The 27,768-nt window shown below is 29.7% G+C and overlaps 1 protein-coding gene across 1 annotated transcript; it reads right to left on the bottom strand.

Moving 5' to 3' along the window:
• Positions 1 to 14,084: 14,084 nt before the first annotated feature.
• LOC108339248 (uncharacterized) lies at positions 14,085 to 17,552 on the bottom strand. Its single transcript, XM_017576410.2, has 7 exons — positions 17,339 to 17,552; positions 16,276 to 16,379; positions 16,099 to 16,140; positions 15,897 to 15,984; positions 15,059 to 15,152; positions 14,600 to 14,700; positions 14,085 to 14,478 (listed from the first exon to the last, which is right to left on the bottom strand). The coding sequence occupies exons 1-7, from the start codon at positions 17,467 to 17,469 to the stop codon at positions 14,355 to 14,357; spliced, it is 684 nt and encodes a 227-aa protein (XP_017431899.1). The 5' UTR covers positions 17,470 to 17,552; the 3' UTR covers positions 14,085 to 14,354.
• Positions 17,553 to 27,768: the final 10,216 nt, after the last annotated feature.

The raw sequence follows: 27,768 nt of genomic DNA, 5'->3' as shown, positions 1-27,768 counted from the left end.
TGGTCCAGTAGTTTATGAAGCGAACTCACTTTATTGTTTGTGTATAATGGAATTTTGAAAAGTTAAGAAGGAGAGATTTTTTTCTAAAATTTCTTTAGGCTTACGTTACCAAGAGGATAAATGAATATATAAAAGCAGTAGTTATCTGATTATTATATTTTTTTAATAATATGTATTTATAGATCTTTTTAAGTTATAAATAAATAGATATATTAAAATATATTTTTTGTTCATTTTTTCGATACATTTTTTAAAGATGAAACTGGGAGTTCAATACTCTACCCCGAACAATACTTTAGATACAGTGATAATTGTGTCATTCGACAGACTTTATATTAAAACATTTTTTTTATCATAAATTTAACTATTGTAATTGTTGAATTTTAGTATTTCATATTTTAATCATACCCATAATATCTTTTCATATTGTAATATATAGCTAACACCAAATTTTTAACTTATATTTTAAATATCTAAGTATTATTTTAAATATCTAAGTATTATTTTAAATACCTAATGTTTTAAAAATTTGAATAACATGATTGGCATTATTAAAAAATGAGGATTAAAATTATATAAGTATAATACTAGAAAATATGGGTGGCAAATGAGTTGGTCTAACCTATCAAACACGTCGAATTAGTCCACCACTAAAAAACAATACCCCATAAATAACAATTTGTCCTACCACATAATGGGTTAACGGGCTGGTCTGCCACATTTTTAATTTTTAATTTTTAAAATTTATTTGTGTATATATTTATAAATATTTAAAACATATTTAATCATATAAATATTTTATAAAATTTTAATTGATTAATTATTATTTTTAATTAGATAAATTTAAATGATTATCTATTTACATATTAAATTATTTTACAATAACTAATAATTAGAACTTAATTTATAGGTTGAAGATTTAAGTTATAATAATAATAATAATGCATATTTACACATTTATAAAAATACAATATAAGAAATTCAAACTTTTTAATTAATTAAATTTAATTTTCTAAACTAAGAAATAAATAAAATAAAAACAGGTTAGCAGGTCAATAAAAGGTTGATCGACCTTTGATATGTTACTTTGACAAAATAGATAAATTAGACCAAAACAAATCGACATATTATAAATTTCAACTCAATCCACTCCATTTTAACAAATTGATCTACATATCAAAACTCACTTTAACACTTGATCAAGAAGAACACAAGTATTATTTGGTCTATCTAATATTTAATTTAAAATATATATAAATATTTTTTATTGATTATGAGTATAAATTTATTTACTTATAATGTTATGACATATTTACTAAACTCAAGCAATATATAGAATTCAAGCAATATATAGAATGAATAATGAAAAATATTAGCAAGTCATAAAGGAAATAATTAATACTAATTCTTTAAACATGTAGTTTTACTGATGCACATGCATTCATTAAATAATATCTATTAAATAATAAATATGACACCAAAGACTGACAGGTGATTTGAATTCTTTGAACACATTACATATTATAATTTTGAAAAAAAAAAGCTTTACTTTTTTAAAAAATATATTATTTTATAATCACAAAAATTTATAACCACTTTACAATAATGATTTTAAAACTTATATTCAAGACTATTTGTAGTTACTTAGAAAGAGTGGTAAAAGAAATCTACATAGAACAGTTTACATTATTATCATTTGTTTTATAATGACATTTATTTTATGTTAAATATGTTCGTAAAGCATGACAATCTCTTAGAAACGTTTCATAAAAACATATCACTTAAATTGCTTAATATCATTATTTCGAAATGTCTGGCTGTCAAAACGCTTTAGTTTTGGAGTTGATTACTTATGTATTCAACGATATTTTGTTTGCATTCATTTCTGAATAAAAAATATATATACTTTATATTCTTATTTTTAGATTAAAAAATAAACACACTAAAATTAACCGACCAGTTCTTAAAAAATAACCTGGCAGTATGAGGTGTAAGTAGCAAAAAATAAATAATGTCTATGCAAAACTAAAAAATCTCAATCTTACCACCATTTGTTAAGTGGATAAATTTTATAGTTTTTATTTAGGAAATAAAAAATTATTTGAAGTCCGTACAGCTGTCCCAAGTAATTGAACTCACCAAGTGGCCTCAGGAAATTAATTCCCCGTTTGGTCGGTCCGGCCTAACATTTAAGAAACAAATTCAACGTATCATTGTTGTCCCCAACTTAACTATCATAATTGTTATTAATACTAACTTAACCTTATGGTGGTTTGATCACTCTAAGATTGGTCCATACCATGAGAACCATCTATTAAAAATACTTTGAGATCAGGCGATTGAATCTTAAGTCATATTTAAACAACAATTAAACTTTATAATAATTAATTTAAGTTAAATTATAATCATTATCAATTAAACCGTGTTTAAAATGATGATAATTTGAAATTTATTTTAAAATTTACAAATACAAATTCAAGATAATAAAATAAAAAATTAAATTTATAATGTATTTATTATTGAGTTTGTCAAATTTTTATTGACTTTAATATATGAGAGTATTTTATACATATAATTTCTTAGCTTGATTAAACCAAATAAAAAACAAACACTTGAATGCAGAGAACTCAACAAATATATAACCTTACTTGATCTCATAACCAAAATACCAACATATTAAAATTAATACAAGTGATATTTTAAATGAAAAAATAAAATATCTAATATACATTTGAGTGCATTGGAACATTATGTTAATAATTGGTGTGCAAACTACACGTATAACAAAAAAGAAATATTTTGGTACGGTTATTATTATGCTATTGGTAAGGAAGTGACAAATTGATATCTGACATTATTTACTAACGTTCCAAATTACACCTTCGCATTTGGATTTAGGAACTTTCGCCCAAAACCTGATTTTGTTTCATGCCAGAAGCTAACAACAGCACGCTGAATGTTTATTCTTATGAATTCTTAATTATCATAATACACTACTTCTATTACTTTGTAATACGTTGGTTTATGTTACATAAGATTTATATTCATTAGTTTAAAATGTGTTACTTGCATTACCCATTGTTTTCATTCACTTGGATTATATAATTGCAATAATAAAACAAAGACTTCTTCCCACTCTCATATTTAAGTGTATCTCATTTTTAAATGAGTACATAAGATAACACCCTCATGGGATAGGACCAGAACTAGAATAGCACGAACTATATGATCATTCAAGAGGATATTTGACCTCACATGATTTAATAATTAATGCTTTCTTTAATAAGAAGATAATATTAAAAAAAATACTTTTAGAGTCAACTTAGATGAATCGATAAAAGAAATCACTTTAAAATTGTTTCCTAACTATACGTTTAATAAAAGATAGCTTCAAGTTTTTCCTCGACATTTTCTTTATTTTATAATATAAAATATATATGATGATAATGAAAATGATAAATACAAAATATAGATATATCTATGACAAGATTTTAAGTTATTTATTCAGATGAGTTCGGAGATAAAGTCAGAAGGATGTGTGATCGTGAAACAAAAGAATAATAATTTGTGACCTCATGCCCTTGTCAAACCTATAAATATTTATTTCAAACAATCATTAGTTAATTAATCGCTAAATACTTTAATGTCGAAAGTAATAAAAAAAAGTGTATATATATAGTATTTTTCTTAATTCTGTATTATTATACGATGTCGTATTAGTATAAACATTCCATACTCCTTTAGTCAGCATCATTGAGAATCTTCTTCGCTCTGAACAATAATTTGTGAATTCAGACTTCAATATACATGAGTAGATATTGACTTTGAATTTTAGCTACCCGCTTCATATCACACACATCTCATGTGTACTTAGGTATACCACGTTTTTTACCTTTTGATTTCTTTTGCTGATGAAAAACTAAGAAAATTCAACAAGGTACAAAATAAAACCCTTTTTATATACTTCCATGAAATTAATTTAGCAAAGTTTATTTTTATCTGAACATGTGTATAAAACTATTAGTTAGATATTACAAGTAAGAATTAAAAAATGCATACACAAGAACAAGAAATCAATAGTTGGAGAATTTAACATGTTTTAGTGGGCATAAAAAAGTTCAAAAATATTGTGTACGTAAATTAAATTATATATCCCAACCTATTTTATTTTTTATATCTGAGAAAGAGACAGAAACTTGCTGTGTAGAATATCGTTTTCTCGGATATACAATAGTCATTGAAAAAAGTCTAAGGTGACTATGTTTTTCTTTATTTTCCCGATGACCTAAAATTGGGTTGGCTATTTTGGATATACAATATTATTTTCTACTTTTGAGAAACCCAACAAGTTAGTCTCTCCAAGTGGAGAAGCCTTTATAATTTTTCATAAAGTTGTTATAGTAATCGCAAATCTTATGAAAATAAATTTTAACTATTTTCGCCCTAATTAATACGAAAACTAATTTTCCATTAATTAAAACTTTTAGTCACGTTTTCTTATTTCTTGTGTAATGAAAGATGTTTAAAAAATTATTTTATAAACGCGACTAGTAAAACCAAATGACTTTAACTACAGTTTTTAATTAATATAAAAATTACTCAGTTTTTTTTAATATTTAATAATTTAGACAGAGTATTGTGTGTCTAGAAAAATTGATAACTTTCTGCCTTTATTCAGTTTTGTATGTTTTTATTTTAGACTCCATAAATTTTCATTGTTTCAATGATTGGTAGTGTGAAGTTCTCAAAGTGTATCTTTCTTATTGAAATTTAGATAAACATAACCCTCAGCGATTGTTCCACATTAGACCCGTGTAGTGTTTATGTTTCACTATTGTCAATTGACTTTGAAAATTCAATGGATACATTATTATGTGATTAACACCTTTTATTGGCACAACAAATCAAATCTAAAAAAACAAACAAAAAATGTTTGTAAAATAAAGATATTAGACAAATGTATAAAAGAAATCTATTTGTTTTTCATTAAAACCTATTTTCTTAAAAGCAATAGGCGTAAACAAACAAAGCGACTCATTGTGTTAGATTATTCACCAGGAGAATGTGGAATGGTTGAAAAAATATCAGATTATTTCAGATATAAAAGATGAATAAACTTAGATTAAAAACCGAATAAAAAATTAAAATCTTGTAAAAAATAAAATTGAACTTTATATGAAAAAATAAACCATATTTTAAAACAAAAAGCATTTATCAAACATATGCGCTAGTAAAAAACACCATATAATATAGTTGTTTTTCGGTATTTCACGTCGTTCGAAATTGACGTTATATCGGGAGACATTAAATTAACATCGAACATAGAACAATTTAAAGTTAATCAAATTAACGTCGAATTTTGTCAATATTCTACGTTAATCAATTTTTTTTATATTTTTTAATTAATTGTGAACCTTTTTTACAACTCAACGAGACCTGAAAAGCAGGAAAATAACAAATTTCAGTTTTTGATATTTTATAAAGCATGAACTATGAACGTGTAGTGTAGTGTAGTATAACAAACAATAACAAACAACAAACAAGTTCAATTAAACAATAATAACAACAAACAGGTTCAACCAAACAAAAACAACAAAAGTTCAAAAAAACAAACCAAACAAGTTATTCAAAACGAAAACGAAAAGTAACCTTCAAACGTGGGTTCTTCGAAATAAAGTAATGTCATCAGTGAGAGAGAAAGCATAATGCGCCTATGAAAGACAATAACACGAAAATAATCGGTCAAAACAAACAAAAATCATACCTAAAGTAGTTAATTAACATGCATTTGTTATAAATGAAAGAAAAATTACAATGGTTGTCAAACTTCATTCCAGGAAAGTTTGAGGAGAGAAGAGAATATCACACGCTAAGATAAATTGAATGAATTTTCAATCTCCCGCTCAAATTTTTATTGAATTCACTAACTTTTTTAATGTCTAACGCTGAGACATTAGACGTTTTATATCCTTTTGACGTCTAATTCTAGGGAATTCGACGTCATACGTAAATACATTTTCACCTTCACGCCAAACATTTTCACAAAATTTACCCAATATAACAAATTGATGTCGAATTACAATTCTAAACGACGTCTAATAATTGTATTTATTTACAAAAATGTCACCGGTCATTTTTAACCTTGATCATTCAGTGGTTGGACATTGAACGCGTAACATTATACGATGTTTTTACACTAGTGATGTCATAAAATAACTATGAATATGCTTATCACATTATTCAGAGTATCAACAAATATAACGGTGACATGTGTTATCAATTTATCCATAGAAATTGAATGCAGAAAAGCATTCCTTATAATATGAATGCATAGTTTATTTATACTTGTCCCTTCCCTTTTTTACTTGTCTAAGAACTTTTTATAATCTTTTGACTACAGGTAAAATAAAAGTAGAATTATAAAAAGTAACTTTAAAAAAAAAGTTGCAAGAAAGCATTATTACTTGGATATTGCTCAAGATGAATTATGTTATAAAATTTTCTCTTCCAAATATATAATCACTGAAATTAAAAAATAGAGGCTTATAAAGTTTTTTTCATAGATAATAGAATAAGTTCCTGCAAACTATATGATTCAAGTAAGAGATTTCAAATGTGTTAATGGTTGTAGAAGTTTGATGATGATAGGAATATGGTGCACATATGGTGGGTTTGATATAGAAATATGGTGACTTCTCCTCTAAAATATACGACTCAAGCAAATGGAGATGCTATGTTGGTGTTTGGTGAACTCTCTAAGAGAGATTGGGTCAATTCAAGAGGAATGGTGGTTAAAGAAAACCTAGAAGGTTGCTTTAACCTTGGTAACCTAAGTTAAATAAAATGACACAAAAGGTAATCCTAGGTATATATTCAAATTGTAGAAGCAAAACCCTAATACTCTAACTTGGAGACTAATATAAAATCCTCTCCATTAGAAGAATGGCACATGACTACTATTAAGAAGAAATCTTCTCCGTTAGAAGTATGACACATGACCACTACTAAGGAGAAACCCTCTCAATTAAGAGCATGCCACATGACAAGAACACATGTTTCACAAAAAGAGAACAATTTGATTTCACTAGTCAAGGGCCCACTAGCTTATACAAGGTTTGCTCTCCAACCAAAGGTTTTTATCTTAGATCCATATGTCTTCTTAGAACTCATCTCCTTTAGGTCCAAAACCCTACACTACAACTAGAGACTCAAATACAAGGTTCAAAAGAAACCCTAGACTATTTGACCCATTACAAGGCCTAAAATCAACATAGTCTACTAAGAACTCACTAATAATCCATGATGAATAAAGTTTGAATATGTATTGTACATATAACTCTAACTCTTCTTAAATATGTTTGGTTATGGTTAAGGAGTATGTCATAATAGATAAAAAAATATGTATATGTTTTTACATATTTTCGTTTTGTATACATAGTTGTTCATATATGGTTGAAGATAGATTAATTTTTTCATCAATGACTTGTAATTTCAATAGTATATATCTTTAATCATGTTGTACAATATTTTTAAACAAGATTAAACACGTAACTTTACTAAATTTAATTACCTTAATAACTAACGTACTTTAACTAAAATTTATGAAGTTAAATTTTTTGTAATAAAATTATATTTTTTTTACTATATTAAAACCAAATATATTAATACTTATTTTATTAAATTAACTATTTATAGTAAAATATAGTTATAATGAGATATAAAAAAACATTTTTTTGGTAATGTTTTTCTCAATTTTCACATTCCCTTCTCTTATGTTATATTTAAGGATATGTCTAATATCACAAGAATTATATTCAATTAGCTAACGAGACAATAAGAATTTGTATTATACTTTTGTCACTTTTATCAATCATATTAATTTTCTAACTCATAAGAGTAATGGGGTAATTTCTATATAAGTGTAGTTTGCATCATTAATATTTTTGGTATCTCTTTATTATTTGATACTATCTATGACGGCTTGAAATTTTAATTTCTATGAAATTCATTTCATACAAGTAGTTTTTTTGTGTGTATGTAATATAAGATAACTTTTGTTTTCTTGCCTTATTTATTTTATTTAAAAGAAGTGATGTTAGGAGATCTTAAAAATAATAAAACGTTGTAATATATGTAATGGATAATTTTACATTTTACTACTCTCAAAAGATTGTTTAATATTGTACTCGTTAATGTCAATTTATTAACATGTGTGAGGCTATGTTTAGCATTCTACTCATAAGTCATCTTATTTGGTGTTTCATGAAATATTTATCAATAATATAAGTCATTTAAAAAAGAATAGAACACAAATCACTTTATCTTTTTATCCACACTTAATAACAGTTATACCGTTCGGTCTCACTAACCTGTATCGCTCGGTTGTATTGATTCAGCTCACAGGTCACTTGACCGATCGTTCCATCTTGTGCTAATTCTCTACACCGTTGTGTCAATGTGCAATAAATCAAAAGAACTCAGTGAATGAGATGTGCTAGCAGTATAAGGAAGTTTCTTTTGTTTGGCCCGATGGCACGCATCACAAGGAATTTGAGTATCATCATTTTTTATGTAAGCATGTTTGGTTTGTAAAAACTATAACCTAGTATGTGATAGATGTCCAAGACGAGCATGCCATAAATTTGGATGCTGAATAGAACAAATTACAGGACTACAATTAGTGTTATTTGTACAAGCAGATGAGTCAAAGAGATATAAGCCATTGTGATGTCTAATCAAACCAATCTTCTCTTGAATTTGTATGTCCTGCACAATGCAGCCAGAAGGGGAAAAAATTAATTGACAGTTTAATTTTCCTATAAGTTGTGAAACATAGATAATATTGAATGAAAAATCAGGAACATATAGCACATTAGAAAGATTGATTTTAGTGTTTAACCGAACAGTACCCTTGTAATGAGCATGTATGATTTTGCCATTAGGTAAAGTTATTGGAATGAGAGTAATCTTTTGATAAGAAGTAAAAAATTTTAAAGAAATACAAACGTGGTCAGTGGCACCAGAATCAAGTAGCCAGATATTACCAGAGTGTACTTGAAAAATCAAAACAATATTACCTGGAGAAGTGTTTGTAGAAACTGTTCTAACTTGGTTAATGTACACATTAGAAAAGTTGGACTCAGATTTTTTGAACAACTGAGCAAGAACTTGATATTGTTGAGGCGTGAGTTGAAAGGTCTCGGCAGAAGGGCGTTCTTGGTCCAAGCCGTTCGGCAGAAGATGGTTCGGTTGACTATCAGCATAAGAAGATGAAATAGTATTGTGAATTTGGCCGGGTTTGTTGTTGAAAAACTTGTGGCCAGGAGGATAACCGTGTTTGTTGAAGCAAACATCTATGGTATGTCTAGTTTTGTGGCAATATGTGTAGACCTTACGAGTGTTGTTATTTGTGGTTTTAACACTTCAGTTATCATGATTGGGGAAACCATGTTTTTTAAAACAGGTATTTTCTTGGTGGTCGACCCGATTGCAATAGGTGCAAGTGACAGAAGTAGAAGCATTCGTTGAAGAAGAGAAATTAGACAAAGAAGTAGCTTTAACAGATGCAGTAATATGATCAGTCATTAATTGGCGTTCTTGTTGAATAACAAGAGAAAAAAATTTTGAAACGGGAGAAATATGGTCAAGAAGAAGAACATGAGATTGTATATTAGTTAGTGATCATTTAAACCTCGTAAAAGTTGCATGGCACGATCTTCATGTTTTCATTGGGAAAGAATTGAAGAAACTGCACAAGAACATTTGGGCTTGCAAGTACAAACGGGATCTGGGCGGAAGCTATCTATCTCATCCCAGAGAACTCTCAGTTTCGTGAAAAATTCTGTAACAGAAAGCTGGCCTTGGGACAATGTAGCGACTTCCAGTTGTAGAGTGGATATCCTTGCAAGATCACCTTGAGCAAAGCGGTTATTCAAATAATTCCATATATCGAAAGCGTGATCCATCCAAATAATGCTTTCACGAATGTCAGTAGAGACAAAATGCAGAAGCCAGGAAACTACCATGTTGTTCCACCGAAACCAGGCCGGAAACGAAGCATCAGTCTTGGCGGGTTGAGGGGCTGATCCAAGAATGAATTCTACCTTGTTCTTTACAAAAAGAGCTGTGACAAAAGATTTGCTCCATGAATGATAGTTTGCGGTGTTGAGAACGGGAGAAACGAGGGATATGGCTGGGTTTTCATTTGGATGAAGATAAAGATATGAATGTGTAGGGTTAGAGATAGGTGGATGTGTGTCAATGGTAGCCATTACAGGGAAAAGAAACAAGAACAGTGGTGCAGAAATCAGAGAGCAGCAAAAATTTCTTCTGATACCATCATAGATTTTCAATACAATAATGAAAAGAAAAGGCTAAAAGGGAAGAGAAAAGAGAAGAGAGAAGCCAGAGAAAAGGTGGCAGAGAAAGAAGGGAGGTTTATTGATATGTGTCAAAGTGGTACAAGAGAAGAAATATATAGAGAATGAGATAGTAGCAGAATAATAGAAAAAACAGGTCAAACAGTAAACCGAACGGTCTAGGTAAGAGAGGCCGAGCAGAGTACAGTGACTTGTACACTGAATCAATACAACCGATCGGTTCACGTAAACTAGACCGAACGGTGTAGAGAATCAGCACAAGATGGAACGATCGGTCAAGTGACTTGTACGTTGAATCAATACAACTGATCGGTTCACGTAAACTAGACCGAACGGTATAGAGAATCAGCACAAGATGGAACGATCGGTCAAGAGACTTGTGAGCTGAATCAATACAACCGAGCGGTACAGGTTAGTGAGACCGAACAGTATAAATGTTATCAACACTTTCCCTTTGCTTGTCACTTTTCACTCTTGCTTTGGATTTTAGATAAGGATGTATCAAAAGTATTATTGGCACTTTCTTTACAAAAAGATGCCACAAATTCACAAAAAGTCTGTGAGAAGAATTAAAAGTGAAAAAAAAACTCTTTAGATTTAACAAAAGACTGGAATCTTATCTACAACTTGTTGCAGATGGAGTTCATGAAACAACAAATAACAAAACTACGTTATATACTTAACTTTATTTGCAGAAAAAAAAATAGTGAATGGATTCCAAGAAATCTTAACTTTTCTTTTTCTTTTATATATAAAGAAATCTTATTGTGGATTTCCTTTTTCATTTTCCACCATCTTTAATGAGAAATTATTATGTAATTACAAATTCAAAATTGTTATTCACAAGAATAATATAAAATGAAACTTTTAAACTTAAAAAAAATTATTATATTTAATTACGTGTCACATAATAATCTCTAATAATAGAAAATGGAATACCCTTTATAAATTTAAAAGTAATATCAAACACTTGCATTTATAGTAGCCCACAATATCTCCTAAGCTGTTTATTATACCAAACGTAACATATAATATATATGCACTGAAATTTGGCAAATTGCATTGTCTAAAATACTTCGTCGCTCAATCAAATTCAAGTGGTGCTGATATTTGATTTTGATGTATTTTTGAACTAGTTTCCTCTTTGGATGACAAAACGTCAAAATCCCAATTAAAGATAAAGCCCACAAATTCTAACGAAGGGAATTTGGGTTGACTTGGATAGATGAGATTGTCTTAAAAAAAAACTTAATCAGTAATTTATTTCTATATGTATATAATTTATTTATTTTTGTAATTTTTTATTTAATTGAATTTTAATTTTTTTTAGATGAAGTTAACTTAATTTATTCCGTTATATTAAAATTAATGACATTAAAAATATCACCGGCCAACATATTATTTTTTTATATTTTTATATGGAGTAAGTAGATAATGTATTTTTACATTTATTTGATAATAATACAATGATAAAATAATTATAAAAAATTGATTTTTTATATTTTTAAAAAATAATAAAGATAATATCAAATGAATATACTAACGTGTATCAAAGTATTATTATTGTTTTATGTGAGGATATAACGATACAAAGGAACAGAGAAGTTTGGAAAAAAATATTATTTCTTTCTCTTTTTTAAGTAATTTTATGTGGAGATATAACGACAATAAAGAATCGAAAAAGTTTAAAAAAAGAGAGAAAAAAGTGAAATTAAATAAAGAAACTTAGAATAAAGAAAGAAATTAATACATTGACATATGGTGACCTTAAAATTTCAGTAAAGTTAATTTAACAAAAAAAAATATTATTTTATTTAAATTACTACCTAAGTTAACTTATACTCGATCAAACTTTATTCGTATTAACATGAGTTTAAATTTAAATTGAGGAGGTGTTTTGGATGTTTATAAAAGATTTTTTGTTAAGCAATTTATTTCAAGGAAGATCTTTTATACTAAAAAATACTCATGAGTTGATCTTTGCTCCTACAACTTATATATATATATATATTTTAATCGTATAAGCTTTTTTTTATAGGTTTTTTTAGTTGACTTTTGAACGAGGACGAAGCAGATAAGATTGAATCTATCTTTAGTGGTAGGATCAAATTTAGATGTCTAATTATGGATAGACTCCTATAGATACTTAAATGCAAAATAAGATTTTCACAGTATAACTAAATATTTTAAGGGACTAAAAATTAACATAGATATTGGATTGTATAGTCAGGCAATTTTGTAAACCATAGTACATGGAGCTAAGCTTTTGGATAAATTTTGACTTTGTATGAAGTGGAAGAAATGAGATATAAATACACTGAGTGATTATCCTGCCACACTTTACATTCAATATATTCAGTGCACATAAATTAAAAAAAGACCGACATAAACACTTTCCCACCCAAGAAAATTAATGTTACAAATTATAAACTGTGATGTCTCTGTCTGTTTTTTTTTTTAGTACAAGGACCCAAGATTATTTTGGTTTTAACTTCTTAATAAACTCTTTGCATTTTGACCATGAAAGGAATTCAGTTATATCACATTGAAATATTGAATTCAGTTTAAACTATGCCTATTTAAGTGCAAGTTTATAACAGATATGACACTCTATGAGTGTCTCAGTTAATATATGTAATTAATATCTGCTTCTATGATATGGTATGGGGTGGGTATGTATTCACAAAAGTCAATATAGATATGAGTTATTACATTATGTTATATATATATATATATATATATATATATATATATATATATATATATGTATATATATTAAAATGATTATATTTATAATATTTTTCGCAATGAGTTATGTTTTCTGTATATGTTTGAGTACATATTAAAATATTATTTTTTATTTGATTTCTAAATTTGTAAAAAAATAGATCATAGAACAATAGTAATTGTAGATAAATAATATGTTTTCTTTGAATTTTATATTTATATCTATGAACAACGTGATATTGTATTTTATGCGTTTCATACAATAATAATAAAATTTATATTTTTTTGTTGACATTCTAAACATGTGCTATGTTGTTTCTCTAATTTTTCATGAAATTATTATTTTTTGCATCTGTTATTAGTATTCATATAGTTCAGTAGTCTTTAAAGTAAAAAAGGTGTTGATTTTTTTGTTAGAAAAAATAAATATGGATGACACATCTGTATCTTTCGCACTATTACGCAAATAAATATTTAACACTTAATACACCAATAGACAAAAATAAGAAATGTGGACTCTTATTCCAGTTATAAAATAAAGTTAGTTATAATTAAACCAATACGTAAATGTGTTACAATACTACACCAAAGGCAAGTGTATATATTAAATAACATAAATTTATGGATATAATTTTCATCAAAACTTGAATACCCTAGATATTATGAATATATTTATAACTTATAATTTATAATTACTCTTCTGTGTTTTCTCATAGTATTGTGCCCAACAGAAACATTTATTAGGTATGCATGAATTGTGGTAATTTTTTAAAATATTGATTTATAAGATTTATGCTAAATTGTGATACCCATTTTAATTTAAGCACTAAATAAATCCAGGAGAAGTGAATTGAAATAATAAATTGTAATAAATCCGCACCACTAAGAAATAATAGACTTTACAATACAACATTTTCCAATTAGCTACTGAAATATAAATGTTTGAACGGGTAATAAAATTTGCTGCGTGAGTTTGCGTTGAACAAATAAGTTTCCGAATGGAAAATCTTAAAATATTGACTTTGCAATGCCAATGACAGATATGCAGGAGGTAAATGAATTACACAACAACGAAGACACTGGATAATATTTTTATAGTATGACTCTCAAACCCAGCTGGCATTAATACGGAAGTTACAGCAACTACGAATACCACGTTGAAATACGTTTAAGATATATATCCATCATAGTTGAATCATACATTTAGACATGTTGTGTCCAGACAACTCCGACTTCTCGCACATGGACTTACTTCATGTATTTATGCAGAAATTTCCTATGAAAATCATTCCTGATGGTATCATTGATGAATCGCTTAGCTATTTTGGTTTCACCACGGGCTTGGTTCTTAAACACCACATCATCATCCCACCTACGCAAAAAACCACACAAAACCAACAACTTAGATCAAGGAGCCAAACCAACAGGGTTAACAGTAAAAAGTGTCATTTTTTTGTTTTAGCAGGCAGATTGAGGAATGTCTATAGTTGAACCTTCTTTTCACATTGAAAGAAGTTGGATTATTCAGCAGTGGGTTTCCACGCAGAAGCTCTGCCTCCTTCACTTTAAGTTCTTCCTCCTGCTGCTGTCGTTCCTGCAGAAACATTTGCAATTTTTATTTTTGTACACAAGGGCAATTCACAACTTACCAATCTAACGTCATGGAACCACTTAGCAACCAATGTATAAGTTGTTAAAGTGAAAGATGTTATGAGCTCAACAGCTTATTGAGGCCTGACAACAACCTGTTTTTCATTAAGATCCAATTGAATTACAGGAGGGGAAGGGACGAAGGCCACTGTAATCCACTCACCCTCCTTTCAAACAAAGTGAAGTAACAACTATACTAGAAAGATAATACAGTGTACAGAGCAGTTCAAGTTCCCCCCATATGGAAAGCTTCAATGACATCACATGAACAAAGCTAGGAAGAATAAAAGAAGATATAAGACCTTGCGTAGTTTTTCCTCTGCTCTTTCCTTCTTTATCTGTTCAAGCTCAGCTAGCAATGCTTCAGTGTCATCTTCCTCGTCGTCATCATCGTCACTGAGAATGACAAGGAAAGATTAGAACATACTAACATTATTAATAAGTGTTGACATTTGTCCGATTACGAATTTTGATATAAGAATTTAACTTCAAATACCAATAAAATTACAAATAGATAATTTCCAAATGCACCAAGAGACAGGGGAAAACAGCAATAAAGTTAAATCACTTGTTTCCGTCCAAATATCTCACATCTTTCTAGAAAACCAATTACACTACTCCTACATTTCCTGGCAAAATTAATCTAACACAAAAGTGTCCGCTAGAAAAAGATCATTAGTAATGAAATGGAAATCATTAAAGAGTCAGAAAAAACAGCGTCACCAAAACCAAATTATATCCAATGGCTCATCGGACGTGACTTGAAATGCGAAAAGGCTGGACTGCATGCTATCTCATGTCATCACATTACATGTCAAAGTGCCGAATTGCGGAAAAACAATAGCATGCTTGTCTATGCTCATCTGCTAATGCATGCACATGAACGGTCTATCTAGTTTAACCTGCCTATATAAAATAATGAACCTTATTTGCTTTGTAAAACCTAATTAATTGCATGTAAATACAATTATATTCTCATGGATGTAACACTATAAAAATCTTTCTATTGTTATAAATATTTCTGCACAGGCATTTTTATATTCTTCAATGTTGAGACAAATCAATTGCATGTAAATACAAACTACACACTAAATGAACATTTGATACTTCTAAACAAAAGGTTCATGCTAAATTACAAACCTCTCGTCATCACTTTTAACTTCAACATCAGAATCATCTGCGTCAACACTACGAGCAACAATGTGGTCTTCAATTTCTCTCCTTGATCCTGTCAAGATAAAGACAAAATACAATTATGGTTATTCCCTTCTCATTTCTTCTCCTCCATTTTTAGATAGAAGGCTATGTGCAAAGTATTTTAGTAAATGCGTAAATAGAATACCTTCCAAAAACAGATGACTACCCTTTCCATGATCCCTGTCATCTGTCAGAGAATAGAATATAATCGAACAGTTACAACTAGCGATAAAACAAAAAAAAAATTGCATCTGACAGAATTGATGCAATTCAAATGCAGCAAATAGAAATGTATAGAAACATTGCACATTGATTTCCCTACCGTAAGATTTATTTTTTGATGAAAAATGTCTCCGTTCACGATCTTCCAGTTCGTCACGCAGGTTCCTTCTTTTTAACTCATCTTGTGTGTCCTGCCCTTCTTTCCTGGAAAGGTCGAATTACAATTACTAGCGAGGAAACTACAACATTTGTACAAGTAAAACAGCATGTTTTCCAACATGATAATGTACAACATCAATCCCAAGTATAGAGCAATAAAGCTTCTTAATCGTTTAAGAACAGAAAAGTGAGAAAAAAAAGGAAGAAAAAGAAATATGAACATTTCAATCATACATAGGAACAGAATATAATTTTAAATTTAAGCACCACTACATGCATGGTTATTATTAAGGCAACCACATAGAAGGGTTACTCCAAGCCATATCAGTTATCAAAGTCGCCATTTAACTCGTAAAATCGCATTAGTTAACGAGCTTACTACCCTTTCTGAGTTAACTTGGTAATAGAATTGTTTTCTAATGAACTCAGCCGAACTTGCGAGTTTAGGACCGTGTTGGCAAGCTCAGCCACAGGTTGTTAAACAACTCCTCTCTCTGATGTTTGACTTGTGAAAATGAAAAAAAAAAAGAGAAATCTTGCAATAAGGTTCCCCGTTAACACATTTCACGGCGTCTCTCCTCTTCGCATCTCCTTTTTCCGTTCACGACACTCATCGCGAAATCTCCTTCTTCGCTATTCTTCCTCTGCAATTTACCCTTGTTCCTCCCCACAGCGATATACCTCCGTTCCCCACTGCGATTTACCTTTGTTCCTCCCCACTGCGATTTCTCCGTTGTTCCTTCCCTACTGCGATTTCCCCTTCCGCACTATGATTAAACTGCCACTGTTGGGTTTCTTTTCGATTTCCCCGATTGCTAATTGTAACTCCTTAGACATAATTTGAAAAACCCTAAACTACATCTCACTAGAAGTTGTTTTTTCTCCAAATTTAAGAATATGAATTTGTTGAAAAGATTATTTGTGTTCAATTTGATGTGGAATAAATACACGAAAAACAAAATTGGGGAAAAACTTAACAAGATTAGGAAAAAATAAAAGCATACCTGGGCTTAAGAGTGGTGTGCGATGCGATGTCCCTAGAAGAGTACTTTTGTGAGGGACCGAAAATTCGAGTACCACCTTGTTCGTTGCCACCTTTTGCAGGTGCCCACGTAGGTCGAGCGGCGGTAGTCATTGGATTTCAAGTTCTAGGGATTGAATTTGATGTCACCTTCCTTTAACGGGGAGATTGGTTTCGCTGATACAAATAGAGAATGCGAGTATATGGAAGTTTATATATGGGTCTTTTAACTTCGTGGGCCTAAAATAATCACTTAAAAAAATAAAATTAGAAAAGTTATATATAAAATCTCCTTTAAAATTACATAGATAACGAAAAATAAAAAATAATAATTTTTATCATAATTATTAAAATATAGATATTATTACATTATAAGAAATAAGATCATAAAAATAGTTATAAAATAAATAAGTGTTGTGATTTCATGTCACTAATTTTTTTATTGTGAGTAATTAATTAAATTTAAAATAACACATTTTGAAGAGTAAAACAATAAAAATGAGTTATATTAATAAAGGTAAAATTCAAGCGTAAAGAAATTTTATTATTATTAATAATAATTATAAGTATTGGTGTTAATTAATCATTGTTTATAATAATTAAAAATAGTGTGACCTTTTTTATTGTATACTAAAAACTAAAGATATAATTAAAAAGTAATTGTTATAATAAAATAATAAATGGGTAAGTTATTCATGTTTTCCCTGTCCAAAGGTGTATTAGATAACAAATATTCAAATTTCATAATTGAAGATGATAATATATATCAAGTTGTTGAGGAACAATAAATAAATATTAGATAACTTGTTGAACAATATGTTAAACAACAAGTTAACCAAACAATATTAAGAAAATCTACAAAAGAATTAAAAGATCAACAATTTCTAGTAATTATAAAGTGTATTTACAAGAATTAGTTCATCTTGAAATGTTTTCACAAGTCTAAGGCTTAGTTCACTTGAATGGATTCGTGGGAGAGTGATTGAATGAATTTGAGAGGATTTGAAAATAAATTTTGTTGTTATTTATTTGAGTGGATTTAGAGGTAGCTGAGAGTGAATTTGTAAGTAAATTTTTTTAATCTATCACATCCATCAAATTCTATACTAATTCTCAAAAACGTTGCTTCCAAATTCACTCTCATTTACCTCCAAATTCACTCAAATAAATAAATAAAAAATATCTTCAAATCCTCTCAAATTCATTCAATTTTAACTTATGATGCTATGAAAGATGAAATGGATTTGATGATGTCTAATCCAGCATGGGATCTTGTTGAGTTAACTCATGGTGTAAAATCCATCAAATGCAAATACGTTTCTAAAACTAAAAAGACTCACAAAGTAATATCTAGGACATAAAACAAGACTTGTTGCCATTTTTAACAATATTAAAAAATATCTCACAATATTTGATAACATTTGATAATATCTAACAATATTCAAGAATATATTTTTAATTAAATAATTATTGAATCTATTATCTTTTTCTTAAAATATTTATTTAATCTCATTTATTTATTTTTAATTATTATTTTAATGTCATTTATTTATTTTTATTATTAATTTTCTAAAATCTTACATTCTCTCAACAAATAAAATTCATCCTTGAAAATTAAATTTTCAAATTATTCTTCAAAATTTAACAATTTTAGAAATACACTTTACAAAATAAAATTTATCTACAACTCATACAAATTTCATATACTCTTCAATAATATGTGGAGACGAATCATATTAAGCACTAGCAATTCTAAGGTTATATGAGAGAAACTGAACAACTGGAAAACAAATAATCAATGCATAACAGAAACCCAGTAAAACAATTTAACTTTAAGAGATGATGCACAACAAACATGGAGCTAGCTCTTCTCCACCAATCACCAATGACTTAATTAATCTAGCACTCTAATAACAAAATGTAACATAAGTTAATAAACGACAATATATATAAGTTTATAATAAGGTCAAGAGCACGATAAAAAGAGGCAATTGAATTTTAATGCTCCAGGTTGAAGACTTTACTCTGAAGACTCTAGCTAGAATAGTTTTAAAATAAGTTAGTTTAAAAAATTTATTGTTTTAAAATTATCTTTGCATGATAGTGATAACAATTGTGACAATATTAATGCAAGTCTTATATTAAATATAATTCCCATTATTTTTAGTTTTAATCACGAAAAGATGAATATTATTTTTCATCTGAAGAATAGACAATGTTGTTTATTATATAATTAAATTTATTTAAATGAGTTATAAGCACTAGTGCAGAAAGAGCTTTAGACGTATGTTATTTTGGGCTTTTAACGTCAGATCTCGATCCGACGTCTTTACGGGTGACGACGTCTATAAAAGACGTCGGATTGCACAAAAACCGACGTCTAAGGACACTATAGACGTTAGGTTAATGCCTTTAATCGACGTCTAAGGACACTATAGACGTCAGACATGACTTTACGACGTTTACAGTAGCTTGTGTCTTTGGGTAGCGTAGTAGCACCTTCTTTCTTTGCTAGTTTCCTCATAAGAAAAGTTTGCGTCTTTTGGATCTCTTAGGACATTTCAACCAAAAACTGAATCTAGGTCCTTGCCTAGTTCCATTCCAACCGCTAATGAAAAAGAATACGGTGACATGAGAACTAGACAAGGATCCAGGTTCGGTTTTGGGTTGAAATGCTATAAGAGATACACAAGACGCAAACTTTTCTTATGAGGAAACTAGCAAAGGAAGAAGGTGTTATTACGCTACCCAAAGATACGAGAAAAACTGCACGAAAAAACAACGAAAACTCATTTTAATCGGTTCAAATGGAACATAATCCATCAAAGACTAATTTAATCGGAGTAAAAGTAAGTTTAAACGGTTCAAAAGAGATAAAACGCACCTGGAAATGCAATGCTGCGGAGAGAAAAGGTGAGGAGAAAGATAATGAAGTGTGCGTAACCGCGGGTTCGCGATTTCTGATTTAACAGGAATCAAGACGTCGGTGCCCCAGTGTCTGACGTCTAGAGACGTCGGGGACCTCACTAATATGACGTCCATTCGATTTAAAAATTAATATTCGCGATGTATATAGACGTCGGTTAGGAGGGTGCCCGACTTATAGGTTAACTTTTCACCTACCCTGTCAACCATATAGACGTCTGTTACAAGGGGGCCGACTTCTATAATCGTATATAGACGTCGGACTGGTGGGATCAGACGTCTATATGGCGAAAAAAAATGACTTTTTACCTACCTGTCAGGCATATAGACGTGTGTTAGGAGGGCTCCGACGTCTATAATATTATAGACGTCGGGGCCCCTCCTAACCGACATTTAGATGCCCAACTTATTTACGAAAATGCCACTAGTCAATAATTTACGTTGGTTATTTTGTGGTGCGACGTCTACAAGATGACATTAAAAGCCAATTCTGCACTAGTGAAGATTGATCTTGAATTAAAAAATGAAAAGAAGAATGTAAGAGATTGTAGGGTCAACTTTTCTCATTAATATTTGAAAGATATAATCTTAATTTAAAGGTTTTGGAAGACCAGAGAAGGAAGATTAGGAATTGAATTTCCTCATTAACATTTTGGATAAAAAAAACATTTAATTTACACAATTTATTTTCTGGTGTATTGTTGTAACACTTATATTCTTTATCTTGACTGCTAGTATTGTCTCTTTCAGACTTTCCTCAGAGGGAATATTTCATTTTTACAATCGCATCACTATTTATTGTCAGAAATATTATTAACAACACATTTCTTATCTCTTAATGATTCATTTTATTATTTTTATATAGATATTATGAGATTTGGTGGGTTTTGTGAAAGAATAAAGATCATCTAAAAGTCAAATTCATGACGAATTGCGAAATAATAGATCGCTACAAAAACCATGCCCCACTACGTCTTTGAGCAGTCCACTTGCACAACAACAAAGCAAGAAAGGAATTTTCTTCATATCTTAATCATCATGGAGGCTTTCTTTTTCCCCTTATTAAAGTAATCAAAGGGAACTAAAGCCAATCTATTTTCTCCACTCACATTTTTTTTTAGATATTCATGCAACTGTTCTTTCATCATTTGATATATTCTATTTAAATTTCAGCACAATATATATTTACATTTTGAGTTTGAAAACCTTACATGTCAATTAATAACTATTTAAATATACAAATAATATTTAATATACATTTTTACATCTCTAATATAATTGTATCGTTAATATAGTTTATAATGCTACCCAAACCCATTTAACAACACATTTATCGTCGGGAAGACGCAATCAACTCTTCTTTTTACTTTATAGTGCTTATTATTATTTCCAGTGACGTAGATAGTGATATATCACGTATGTATATGGTAATTAACAACAGTTTAATCTAAATAATTAAGGCCGTAAATAAATATAGAATTTTATAGTCAACAAAGGACAAAGTTGTCCGTGAATAGTATCGAAATGGGGAAAGCGAAAAAGAGATCGGAGAGAATTCCATGGTTAATTAATACATAAGCCAAAATAGAATCGATTAAGAAGCTGTAAGATCAATCAGACAACAGCACAAGCAAGCAACATGAGTAATGATAATTACCCTAATTCATATCATAGGAGGAAAAAAAACCTAGACAGAGATGATGGATTAAAAGAGCGTCAAAGCGAAAGCATGGAAAGGTCATGGAGGCTCTGCTGCACGAGGTGGGAGTTCTCCGCCTGCGACGGAGGGGAAGGAGTGAGCGTTCTCCAAATCAAGCGAAGAGCGTGTTCCATTCGAGCGACGCGGGAGATTTGGGGTTCGGTGCTGAAGGCGATGTGACCCAATTGGAAAAGGAAGAGTCTGGATTGGTGGAGAGCGTTGTCGCGGAAGAATCTGAAACCCATCAAGAATTTGAGGACGAGTGGGCAAACGAACCCAACCACCGCGGGTCTCAAACCGTGGCCCACAGCCGCCGCGTACAACACCATCGTCGTAGTGATAGTGTAGTAAGAAGTGTGATATTTTTACACCAAGTGGGTTTGAGGCGATAATTTAGACAAGCATGTTCCGAGAGAGGTTTTCAAGTCGTCAACTCCTTCACGGATGGTCGTAGAAAATCCCACCAATGCTGCGTCAAATATCACCTTAATATATATATATATATATATATATATATATATATATATATATATATATATATATATATATATATATATGCCTCTCCTAAAGTTTGCACTATCCTCATTTGCTTTTCCACCTCATCTCGCATTGTTTTTTCTTTCTAATTTTCTTATTTTTGTTTTGCTGAAATTGAAAGTTGAAAGCATCACATAGGATAAATGTGTATTTAATTATCGGTACAGGATAGACATCTTGGGTTGTACTCATTATAAGGAAAATGATTTTTTACATTAGTAGTTTAAGGGAAAGCTGCGAGAATTCGACCACTGTTTCTTAATTTCATGAATTAATTAATGTGGTTTAGCATAAGGTGGCATGGTTTTTGTTTTTGATTTTCTTGACTCTTGGGAACTTGAGAGGTCAAGGATATAAGTGAGAAATTCGATGATAGAGTACATGTGGAACTATAAACCTCTTTATCCTCTAATCATTGAAAGGCCTGCCCAATGTCGACAATAGTGGGCTCACTAGGTCCATTTTAACGTTTCAGGCTTAATTTGCTCTCTTTCTTGCCACTCCAAATATAGGCATGTATGTTAGACTTGATATTAACTTTTATTCATAAGTTTAACAAATGAAAAACTTTATTTTAAATAGTTTTTTCATTTTTTAATTATTATTTCCGTGATTTATACTCGGACGGGATTAAGATTTTACGGGATTTAAAAAACCGTACCTTTTTCTATAATTGCAAAAATTAAGTGATGGAAAAGAAAGGGGAACATGGTTGTCTGATCTTGATTTGATCCGAAAAGAAAGGAGAAGCCAACCACTTCTACAAAACTAAACGAGAAAAATGCGATCCTTTTAATAAGGTGGTGATGTAGCACTTTTACCACTATTTCAGATATGCATTTAATGTTACGATAGCATGAATTTTCTCATGAAATAATAAGAGCTACTCCAAGTACGTCTTTTTCAAAAACCAGAGTATTGAACTGTGGCCATGCAGAAAATATTTGTATCTTTTAATAGTATCCATAAGTATAGCTTATTTAGAACAAATTCAGATTAAATTATTCAAATTATAAAAGGATTGATACCATAAAAAAATGTAAAGTGAAAAGTTTAAGCCCGTTTTAAGTAGTTCTTAGTTATAAATTATCAAATTTTAACAAATCAAAAATCAATTTTGAGTTTTTATATTCATTTAAAAAATGGCTGTCAACTTTATTTTCTTACCGAAATCGATAACAACTGATTTACAAGTCATACATACATACAAAAACTATAAAAGTAATAATATATTATTAATAGCATATATTTTATTTATAAATTATACATCATTAGATAATAATAAATAATAACAATTACATCATCATCCTCATTATTATTATTATTATTATTATTATTATTATTATTATTATTATTATTATTATTATTATTATTATTATTATTAAAACACATTGTGTGTCCACATTTTCAATTGTGCTAAAACTAAATATTTGTGTAACTTTTTTATTTTATGTATGCATGTATTTTTGTATTTTTAAGTGTTTATAATCACTAATTCATATTCTAAAATTTAACTCGGTTTAATCTGATTGTAAAATATAGTAAACTTTATTCATAAAATCAATACACGTTTAGTGACGTTTTTTTATACATTTTTAAAATAATATTTATACATTTTTTTTAAACATTATAGATACAAAAGAAAAATAAGATTGATAACAGTGGGACATATGTAATTTGTCTTAAAAAAAGAGTCATAATTGAATAAAAATAATATTAATATTGAATTTGTGTACTGTGAGTTAACCTAGCTAATTCGTCATACATTGTAGACAGAGAAAGAGAGAGATTAGATAGTTATTTTTTAAAAAAATAACATAAATTTGAATACAGTTATACTACTCTGTGGGTTACAGTTTTTCTCGATATGTATTTATAGTATTATTAAAAAGATATTAAGGATTGAGACAGAAAAATAAGTGTATAGAATAAAAAAACCAACAAAAAATGAATCCTCATTTGCTTTTTATACTTCCCTAAATATCTACGTACACACCTCTTCATTTAAATGTATTTTATTACCAAACATGCAATTCTTTCTGAAAAACAGTTAATCCTAAGATCTATTCTTTACTGTCCACCTCAGTTGTTCTCTCAATCCTTCCTATCAATTTTCTATATTTCTTTTATTTTAAACAACGTAAAATTGATCTTAATTTTATTTCATTTTAATTCTATTAAATTTGATTGTCCATGTAAACTTTCTTTTTTTTACCAAATTATTGATTTCGTTTGGACAAGAGCCTCACAAGAAAAACGAGAATAGGGAGAGAGTGTAGTAAATGAAGAACGGTGAAAACCAGAAAATTAAACTTAGTTTAGGAGATGGTTTGAAAAAGAGGAAAGGAACGGGAGAGTAAACTTACAATGGAGGAGTGTAAATAGATTAGTCTTTGATGTTACTAATTTTAAGTTCTCAAGTTTTTTATTGCCGCTATTGCTTCGTACACCCTCATAATTACGAACTGCAATCCCATGGAAGAGGAAAAAACTTAAATATCCCTGGTCACAATCACCGTCACCATCGTTATCATCCCCATTGTTTCTGTCAGCATCACTGCTGTAGATTAGGAATAAGAGAGGGGAAACACGGCAGAGGAATAAGAAAAATAAAAAATATGAAAAAAACAATCTCGTTTCAAAAAGTTTTTTTTTGAAACACATTTTATGTAAAGGTGTTCCATAACATTCATTTTGAAAGGTATTGTATGCATTCTAAAAAAATTGTTTTGAAAATCTCATCCTGGAAGGAAATGCATTTTATCTATTTTGAAAATTCTATTCCAAAAAAATGCATTGCGAGAATTTTGTTTTAAAAATTCTTTCTAGAAAATCTTGTTTCGGAAATTCCAGAATATTGTTCGGAAAAGTTTTTGAAATGTGTATTCCGAAAAGTCACTTTTACATAATTTTGAAAATTTGAGGAGTGTGTAAAGAAATTGTGGGATGCAGAAAGTAAAAGCCTTTGGTTGGTATTATGTTCAAGTACAAGGCTAACCCAAAATGTATCAAACTCATGACACATATGAAAAGCCCATTTGGAACCATATAATGCCCACTTTAATATTGTGAGGTTGTCTTGGTATGGATTCTACTACACACAAAAGCATACCTACATACCAAATTTATCTAATCACCATTTTCTGAGTCCTATTAACCACATAAACTCTTCCACTAATGGAAATTGAGAATAAAAAATGAAATAAAAATAGAAGAAAATTAAAGTAATTTGAATTGGGTAAAAGAAAATGAAAATAAATTGAAAAGTAAAATAATGTTATTTCTTATTATTGTTAAATGAAGGAAAAGACAAAAACATGATAGTTATGTTTTTAATTTTTGGACTATTGCTTTTAGAATATTTGTTACATGATCATAAAGATTGATTACGCTACACATTTATACCCTTTTTATTATTTTATTTTGTGCGAAAAGTTATTATTTATTTCTCTTTATTTCCATGCATTGTGTACCTTTCTGAAGCAAACTATGGACATCACTTTTCTGGTCTTTCTCGCGTTTACTTTGAATAAGAAGAGACTTTCTTCCAGTGAGAGGAGTTCTAATGCTTTTTATAGGTTATTTATTTTTAAGAAGTTGGATCTTTAATGCATCAGTAATGTAGTATATATATATATATATATATAGAGAGAGAGAGAGAGAGAGAGAGAGAGAGAGAGAGAGAGAGAAATAATATGGTCCATTAACTATTCAAATTATAAATCTTGTTAAAATAAATTTGAATGACTCAAATACAATATAAAAAATAGACTTATAATTCAACGTTTTAAAATTAATTTGTAGAATAAAATTTACACTAATTAATATATTATAAATTTTGCTATAAGATCATATATTTGGACATGCTGAGTGGCCATGCCTAAGTTTACCACTACATGTCTTGAGTTATGTTGGGGACTTGTTGTTCGGAAATGAATCTTTCTAGGGCAACAACATAACTTTCGAGAATAATAATGAATGAAAATAACAAAAACACGGGATAATGGGATGTCCAACATTGCACTGGTCACTATGACGCTAACTTGGTAGTTTTCTTGCCTCTATTATATGACATATAGCAGTTCCCTTTCTGGTATAAAATACAATAATTGCGTTCAGAATTATTTTACATAGCATAATCCCAGCTGGTAAGAAAACTTCATACACAATGCAGTGAATGAAATCTTTGGCACTTGGGAAAAAGACAGAAAAAAGAAAAAGTACTGGATAATATTTCTAGCAGATGTTGATTTGTGGGACTGCAGAAGCAATCAATAGAATTTATAAGGTTGTGACAGTAAAAGCACACAAATCTGAATTACTTTCTCTTCTTTAGCCAATTTTAGAGGACAAATTATTGATTATTCTTAGAGGGTTGTCTAGATTGCCAAGTAAATGTGTTTTTGTAAGCAACAAGATACGGTGTATGTAAACTCAGAAGTCTGAAACGTCCCAGGTTGTTGGATTTGCAAGTACATGTCAACTTTTTTTTTCTAAGGAGAAGATTGTTGATATGACATGCTCATTTATATAGGTGGTGGGGTGGAAAGACGATTTCATATCACAATAAATCTGACTCTGAAATTTCTCTTTTCATAGGCTTTTTAAGGGTTTGTAAAAGCAAAGCATAAGGTGAGAATTAGGAGAGTTGATTTTAGGACAATGAACGAATTTGATAATTGGGTACGAAGTCTCCGTAGAGGGTATTGGTGGGCTTAGGTTTTGGTCCCCTATTCGATGCTTCTGCTTTTTTGAGAGAACATGTACTTAGATATTTTTGTTGGGTATTCAAGTGAGTCCAAGTCGCACATTGGATAGAATTGAAAAAGTAGAGCAGTATATAAAGATGAAAGACTCATTAATCCATTGCCTTAAGGTTTTGGATAAAGAGTGGTGTCGATCCCTTATATAACTGGTTCGAAGGCTCGGACGAGTATAATGATCCCTATACCGAAAGTCTTCGTGGCAAAGGGTATTCAGGTAAGCAAGTTCCGTTAAGATATGGCGGTTGGAAAGGGCTACTCGTAGTTACCTCCATTGGTAAGATTTCTTTTGGAGTGGTACCAAAAACAAATCCGTGAGGACTCGGCCTAAAGCGAACAATATCTTACCAAGTGTGGAGATCTATGTGTGTGTCAAACCTCTCCAACAATTTTGCTAAATCTCACGAGCATCCCCACACAAAAAATGTTCGAATTATAGAACGCCATAACAGTTTTTGGATTCATAGTGAAGAAGGTATTAATAAGCAT

This window comes from Vigna angularis, chromosome 1, assembly GCF_016808095.1.
Source record: "Vigna angularis cultivar LongXiaoDou No.4 chromosome 1, ASM1680809v1, whole genome shotgun sequence".
NCBI classification, from domain to species: Eukaryota; Viridiplantae; Streptophyta; class Magnoliopsida; order Fabales; family Fabaceae; genus Vigna; species Vigna angularis.
This window is presented reverse-complemented; position numbering and strand designations above follow the sequence as displayed.